We start from the raw sequence: 7914 nt of genomic DNA, 5'->3' as shown, positions 1-7914 counted from the left end.
CTCTTCTCTTCTCTCCTTCCTTCCTTTTTCATCTTATCTCCTCTCCTCTCCTCTCTGCTCTCCTCTTCTCTCCTCTTCTCTTCTCTTCTCTTCTCTTCTCCTCCCATCCCTGACAGCCTCTACCCATCTCACTAGGTCAGATGAGGGGGGCAAGCTCCAGGGTCCTCCCTTAAATGTTAAATGTTTTAAATGATGGGACGTCAGAGGTCTTCCATGTAGCCCCCCTTGGAAGACCCTCCCAGTTGAGATTCAAGGAGCTCCTACACTTTTCGCCTTCCAGAAGGCCACGAAGACCTGGCTTCCCCCCCCCCCCCCAAGCATTAAACTGGGATGGGGTTGAGTCAGCAAGTCAAGAGTCCTTCACCTGGCGGGAAGGAAAGGATTGCTCTGTTTCTATGCCGTTGTCTTTATGGCTTGTGGAGAGCAACCTAGAATCTCCGCGCGAGACAGGGAGCCACGTAAGTTCTCCAAACAAACAAACAAACAAACAAACAAACCTTGCTTTGGGAAATTCGGGCGCAACAAAACCAACCCCTAAAAGCATAACTTTTAGGGTCACTTTTTCAAAAAGCAGAGCCAGAGTTTCTCTCCCCCCCCCCTACACACACTCCTAGCCTCTCCCGCCCAGCTTCTTCCTTCTCCTTGGAGCTTTCATTGCTCAGCAGCAGCTTAGCCCCAACCGCTTGGCAGCCAGGAGGATGCCGTCGGACCGGAGAGGAGCCCGCCGCCGCGCCTTTCAACCCAGGATCCCCAGGACCGGAGCCAGGGTGACGCTTCCCTCCCGAAAGCGGCACCCCGGAGGGGGCTGGCACGGCCCGCCTCTTCAGCCAATGAAGCGGCGGCCCGCTGGAAAGGCGTGGCCAGGATGGTCCTATAATGTCATTGAGGGTGCCGGAGCGCCCGGCCAGAGACAATAAGACGCGCCGCCGAGCTGGAGCGGCCACCTGCTCGCCTCCTCCGGTTCCCCTTCTTCTTCTTCTTCTTCTTCTTCTTCTTCTTCCTCTCCTTCTCCTTCTCCTTCTTCCTCTCCTTCTCCTTCTCCTTCGCCGCCACCATGATGTCCATGAACAGCAAGCAGGCGTTCAGCATGCACCCCATCCTGCACGAGCCGAAGTACACCCACCTGCACTCCAGCTCCGAGGCCATCCGGAGAGCCTGCCTGCCCGCCCCGCAGGTGAGGAGAAGTGGGGGGGAGCCGGGAAGGAAAAGGAATCGGTTTGGGGGTTCAGGCTGGCCAGGTTGGGTATCCTCGCCCCCCTTCCCTTCCCTTCCCCTCCCCCCCCAATGTGGCCTAGGAGAGAGAGAGCTGCAAACGCTCCCCTCCCCCTCCAATGTCTGTCTAGATCCAGATTCCCGGGAGGAGACTAGGGGGGACCGGGTGGGCTTCGGAGTGAGCTCCACCGACCCCACCGGGGAAATCTCCCGGGACTTCTGCGGAATGCAGACCGCACCGGCTACCCCCAGTCCCACCCCACCCCCGCCCGGTGTTTATTCAACCCCGCCGCGACGCCAAAGGGTGGAGGAGAGTTACAAAGTCCCGCTCGGTGTAGCTTCTCGTTCGGGGGACTCGAACCTCCAAGAGACGTTCGAGTCCTGAGAAACGACGCCGTGAAATGTTGTCGGACGTCCCCCTTCCCCAGCTTTACCCCCTGGTCCCTCAAACGCACAGCCTTCTCTCTCTTTCAAGCTCCGGGGCTCGGGGAGACGTTTTAGTCTCTGTTGGGGCGCCCTCGGGGAGAGGGGCGGCGGTTGGGACGAGCTCCGGAGGCCTTGGAGAGATCGGTCGGTGGGCAAGAACTGGCTAGGATGAAGACAAGATTCCCGCGGGTCTTTCTGCGTGGCTGCGCATGCTGGGAATTGTAGTTGCGGCAGATCTCGGTGGCCCCAAGGGGGCAAGCAGTGGGGCGAGAGGAACCGAGCCGTTGGGGGGGGGGAGGAGGGAAGGGGGGNTCCCTTCCCTTCCCCTCCCCCCCCAATGTGGCCTAGGAGAGAGAGAGCTGCAAACGCTCCCCTCCCCCTCCAATGTCTGTCTAGGTCCAGATTCCCGGGAGAAGACTAAGGGGGACCGGGTGGGCTTCGGAGTGAGCTCCACCGACCCCACCGGGGAAATCTCCCGGGACTTCTGCGGAATGCAGACCGCACCGGCTACCCCCAGTCCCCCCCCACCCCCGCCCGGTGTTTATTCAACCCCGCCGCGACGCCAAAGGGTGGAGGAGAGTTACAAAGTCCCGCTCGGTGTAGCTTCTCGTTCGGGGGACTCGAACCTCCAAGAGACGTTCGAGTCCTGAGAAACGACGCCGTGAAATGTTGTCGGGACGTCCCCCTTCCCCAGCTTTACCCCCTGGTCCCTCAAACGCACAGCCTTCTCTCTCTTTCAAGCTCCGGGGCTCGGGGAGACGCTTTCGTCTCCGTTGGGGCGCCCTCGGGGAGAGGGGCGGCGGTTGGGACGAGCTCCGGAGGCCTTGGAGAGATCGGTCGGTGGGCAAGAACTGGCTAGGATGAAGACAGATTCCCGCGGGTCTTTCTGCGTGGCTGCGCATGCTGGGAATTGTAGTTGCGGCAGATCTCGGTGGCCCCAAGGGGGCAAGCAGTGGGGCGAGAGGAACCGAGCCGTTGGGGGGGGGAGGAGGGAAGGGGGAGAAAGTCCCGGGGATCCCAGATGTTCCCATTCCGGGGTTCGCCCGTCGTGCCAAGGGCTTGTTGCGCCACGAAGGAGCCAGGGTTCGCAGAGCGAGCGGCGGGTGGGAGGTTAGCATTGGGGTCTCCCGGCGGTTCTCCCTCTCTGAGCCCGGTGTCGTCTCTCTCTCCCCCCCCCCACCCCTCCGCCCCCTCACCTCGCAGCTGCAGAGCAATTTCTTCGCCGGCCTGGACGAGACGTTGCTGCGCGGGGCCGAGGCGCTGGCGGCCGTGGACCTGATCTCGCAGAAGAGCCACCACCCCTTCAAGCCGGACGCCACTTACCACACCATGAGCAGCGTCTCCGTCTCCTGCACGCCCACCTCCTCCTCCGTCCACCTGCACCCGCCCTCGGTGCTGAGCGGCCACGCGCACCACGGCCACCCCCACCAGCCGGCCCAGGGCCTGGAGGGCGAGCTGTTGGAGCACCTGGCCTCGGCCTTGCCGCTGGCCGACGTGGGCGTCGCGCCCGCCCACCAGCACCCGCACCCGCACCCCTCCGCTCACCTGCCGGGCCTCAACGGCCTGGGCCACCACCACACGCACGGGCAGCCGCCCTTAGCCATGGGCTCCCACCCGCCGCACGGCCTGGCCTCGCACCCGGCCGTCCTGGCCGGCCCGGAGACGGAGACGGACCCGCGCGAGCTGGAAGCCTTCGCCGAGCGCTTCAAGCAGCGGCGCATCAAGCTGGGCGTGACCCAGGCCGACGTGGGCTCGGCCCTGGCCAACCTCAAGATCCCCGGCGTGGGCTGCCTGAGCCAGAGTACCATCTGCCGCTTCGAGTCGCTCACCCTCTCGCACAACAACATGGTGGCCCTCAAGCCCATCCTGGAAGCCTGGCTGGAGGAAGCCGAGCGCGCCCAGCGCGAGAAGCTAGCCAAGCCCGAGTCCTACTCGACGGGCGACAAGAAGCGCAAACGCACCTCCATCGCCGCGCCCGAGAAGCGCTCGCTCGAGGCCTACTTCGCCGTCCAGCCGCGGCCCTCCTCCGAGAAGATCGCGGCCATCGCCGAGAAGCTAGACCTCAAGAAAAACGTGGTGCGGGTCTGGTTCTGCAACCAGAGACAGAAACAGAAGCGCATGAAGTTCTCCGCCGCTTATTAAGCCGCCGGCGGGCGGACGGGGGGGCGGGAAGGACGGGTGGGGACGAAGAGAGCCCACCCGGCCGGCCGGCCGGCCGCTGCCCACGCCACGCGCGGGACTGGAGACGCGTGGCGGCTTCGGAGAAGGGGGACCGGGCGCCGCTCTCTCCATGCCCGGCGGCCAGGCCCGAGGTGGAGGCGCTGCTTCCTCGCTGGACGCTTCAGCCATCCCGGGACCTTTGCAAGCGCCCCCCTCCCACGCCCACTCCTGCCGAGGTGTGTGTGTGTGTGTGTGGTTTGTGTGTGTGTCGGAGGGGGCCCCGCGCGGATCAGAACTGAGCCCCACGCGAGCGGGGGAAACCCAACCGACCCAGCCAAGGAGCAAAAGGCAAGACTCTCGTTTTCTAACAAAAAGAACAATGCAAACAATTAAAAGCGTTGCAACGAAGGTGGGGGGGACCTTTCCCTCCTCCTCCTCCTCCTCTTCACCCTTTATCGTATTCCTGGTGAGTGGCAAAAGTGGCGGTTCTTTTTTTCTTTTTTCTTTTAATTTTCCCCCGTGCGTTTCTTTTTTCCTTTTTGATCGAACAGAAGGGAGGGGGAGAAACTTTCAATTCCTGGTACCGTTAACCCCCATCCCTGAATTTACAGGGGAAAAAAGGCCAGTTGCGTCGTTTGTGGGTTTTAAGATATGCACTACCGTGGAGCCAGAGTCGGATTTTTGGACCGCCGTTTAAGTACGCCGAGGCTACACCGACTTCGACGGGGTGGTTCTTTCTCCCTTTTACTTCGGCGAAGGATAAAAAAAAAAAGAAAGACAAGAGGGAAAAACTATCCAAAACCAGACAAAAAGGACACCCCCCCCCGTCACTTCATTTCACCCCCCACACCACCGCCCCTCCCCGCCCCCGCATGCTTGGGGGGGTCTCTCGCCTCCTCCTCCTCCTCCCCCCCCCCGCCTCTTGATCAAAAGACCCTCCTCGCCTGGTTTGCAATAAACGTGGTTCCTACCTCATCCGTCGAAGCGAGAAAGAGGAGAAAGTTACGAGCGAAAGCAAAACGGGGGGGCCAAAGAAACCAGCGGCCGGAGCTGGGGCTGCTTTCCAAATCTGGGGAGGTGCGGGGGGGGGCTGGCTTTGGCGGGGGAAGAAGGCTTCTTGGTTTAACTTTAATTTGACGTTACACGGAAGATGCGAATGGCTGTATACTTTCATTGTAAAAAAAAAAAGAAGAAGAAGAAGGGGGGGTGGTCGGGGGGGGAGGGAAAGGACGGCGCTTTGACAATCAATTAAACCTCGCGTTTCGTTGACTCCCGAGCCCGTTTGGAATGCGCTGAGATTTCCACGAGGTCCACCGCCCGATCGTCCGAGTGCAATTTTATTTCTCCTTGTTTATTTCTTCCCTACCTCCCAACCCTCTCTAACGGTGCCTCGAGGCCCCAGTTCGAGCCTGTTTCTTTGGGGAGGGGGTGGGGGGGAAAAGGAGGGAGATTTTTCTTAATTTATACGGCCTTTTTTTAAAAAAAACCAAAAAAACCCAAAAAAAACACGAGCACCCTGTTTTGCAAAATTAAGTTATTTGCAAAAAATAAAAATAAAATAAAATAAATCACAGAGCACTTTCTAAGAAGAAGCATTTTTTTTTCCCTTTCGGTTGCTTTATCTAGGGAATAATAGGGAAATGCCCTCCGTTTATTTTATGTTTTCTTTTCTAAAGGGGGAGGGGGCTGCGGGGGGGGGGAGACTCTACCGTTGGTGTGGGTGTGAGAGGAACGCCCTTTCTGTGTCGGTGTATGCTCCAGAATTTCAAATAAAACCTGCACGTTTATACCTCATCCCGTCCCACGGCTTTGGATGAACCCCGGCGAGAAGCGCACCTAACCGAAGGGAGGGGGGAGAAATTTAAAACCGCTTTCTCTCTCCCCCCCCCACCCCCCGCTTCCTGATCAGCAGAGGCGTTTTGTTCTGTGTGTGACTCTGCATTTGTGTGTTGCCTTCGTTTCACTCTTAAGATACCCGCGTTGAACGTTCAGAAGGAAATTGATAAAATATCAAAACCCCCCCCCAAAAAAAACAACTGGCAGTTGAAGTCTTAAAGTTGCCAAGGTTGAAGACCCCTGCACTACACCCTTTCTTATAGCTGTATATTTTTTCCAAACCCTCCTCTTTTCACCACATCTCTGCTTCATACCTTACCCATTGATGTTTATACTTCTCTCTCTTTGGCGACCTCATCAATTTCACCCAAACACAACTTTCTTTCTTTTTCTTCTCTTTCCTCTTGATCCATTCCCTCTCCCTTCAAGTTTTTTCTTTTGCAACCCATTCCTCGTTTATTATCTTTACACGGCCACACCATCTCTGTTGAGAAATAAGAGACTGTTAGAACTAGAAGAACACAACCAGCATGAAGACCTAGTGAAGATTTAATGTCTAAACTTGGCGTTAAGCTTACCTGGGTTGGGTTGTGTGGTTTAGCGAGTTGCACTAATCCAACGGTGTTTGCTACTAATGTTGTGCGCACACCCAGCATTACCCCGTTTGTGTGAACTCGGCCGGTTCCCCAGACCCGAATAAAAACTCTGGCTTGGCGGACTGTTTATAGTTCGCAAATTCCGATAAGAATAACTCCATCCTCAGCTAGCTAAGTCGGGCTGAAGTTTTTTTTAATTCACAGTCGCCAGTCCTAAGAAGGCCACGTTCAGCCTATAGCAGACGATTAATAATAGTAATTATAACCATAATTTCCTAGATGACTTTTTTCCCCAAAAAAATCCTAAGGGGATGGACTTTTGTTTATCTGGTGGGGTGGGGTGGGGGGCTGCGCGTCTGTGATTTATATTCCTCCCCCCACCTCACTTTTGAAACCCGTCTGGGATTCCCCAGGTAGCTTCTCTAGTTCCGAGGGCGGGGCGAAGTAGCCGCCGAGACACGGGAAATCAACCAAATATTTCATTAGGGCCTGCAGATTGAGTTGTCGATATCATCCTTTGAAGCTGAAAATGCTGCCTATTAAAGTGAGTCCTAATCAGAAGTAGACAGGCGGGGAAACGGTTCGCTGTGCGGTAGAGAGTCGTGAGCGCAGTGCACTACAACGCCCCTCATCCCCTGCCCAAGCCACACTGATCGAGGACCATAGAATTTACAGTTGGTCTGGTCTGGATTGGGAAGGTGTTTTTTTTTTTTAATTATTATTATTTTGGTTCTCTTTTGCGTGGGCAGAAATGTTGAGCCTCATTCATCAGAAGGCAGAAATTGGCTCCAGTTTTGTTGGAACTTCATTAGCTGCAAACAGGCGCCTTGAAGAACATCTAAAGCAGTGTTTCTCAACCTTGACAATTTTAAGGCATGTGGACTTCAACTCCCAGAATTCCACAGGCAGCATTGCTTCCTTCTCGGGAGCGTGTCCACACACGAATTGCACTTCAGAACGAGTTTGGGGGGAGTCTCTCTTTCTTTTTACAACAACCCTGTAGTGCAGGCTACATCAAAGAATAGACCGTGGTCCATTCCGAATGGAAACATCCACCCCTGTCTGTCCACGTGCTTCACCTTGTTTCGCTCTTGGTCCTCAGATCAGAAGGAACAGTGTTCTCGTGATTTATTAAATATATGTAGAGACCCAGTCCGTAGGTTGTGTGGAAGAGGTGAGTGAGGCAGACTGCTTCTTGTACAGCTTTTCACCCTGGCAAGATTTGGGGAAAGAATGTAGACATGGAAAAGTTATTCAAACAAAACTCACACGTTCTAACTCTACAGAGTGTCAACTGGTGCAACGCACGCGGGGTGCTCTTCTGATTCAATCACCCAATGACCCAACTCTTCACCCAGTGTTGGAGATCATCGTTCCCTCCCAACCTCCCAACCTTTTCCTTGGATGTTAGAGTTACTACCGCCAGGTGCTCAAGGAGCAGTTAGCCAACTCCCAAGATCCTACTGTGGATTTCTTTCTGAGGGTGAAGGTTCGTCCTCCAAGCTTGTGAGTTGGTTTCGTTAACCAGGCTAGGTAACATCTTCAGCGGAGTTAGGGGATGTCAGTGCTCTTTTGTTCATCCTACACCCGAGCTACAGATATTTGCCACTGTTCCTTCTTGTGCCAGGTGGTTGCCTACCAGTGGCTCATTCCGACCTAACAAGGCCACTTATCTTTCGATGCC

At 56.1% G+C, this 7914-nt stretch overlaps 1 protein-coding gene across 1 annotated transcript; it reads left to right on the top strand.

The window, feature by feature from the left end:
- The first annotated feature begins 1054 nt into the window (after window positions 1-1054).
- LOC107296454 (brain-specific homeobox/POU domain protein 3-like) lies at window positions 1055-3780 on the top strand. The gene is made up of 2 exons (XM_015825804.1): window positions 1055-1174; window positions 2842-3780. The coding sequence occupies exons 1-2, from the start codon at window positions 1055-1057 to the stop codon at window positions 3778-3780; spliced, it is 1059 nt and encodes a 352-aa protein (XP_015681290.1).
- The last annotated feature ends 4134 nt before the right edge of the window (window positions 3781-7914 follow it).

Source organism: Protobothrops mucrosquamatus, unplaced genomic scaffold (genome assembly GCF_001527695.2).
Source record: "Protobothrops mucrosquamatus isolate PMUCROS unplaced genomic scaffold, P.Mucros_1.0 scaffold2810, whole genome shotgun sequence".
NCBI lineage: Eukaryota > Metazoa > Chordata > Lepidosauria > Squamata > Viperidae > Protobothrops > Protobothrops mucrosquamatus.
This window is presented reverse-complemented; position numbering and strand designations above follow the sequence as displayed.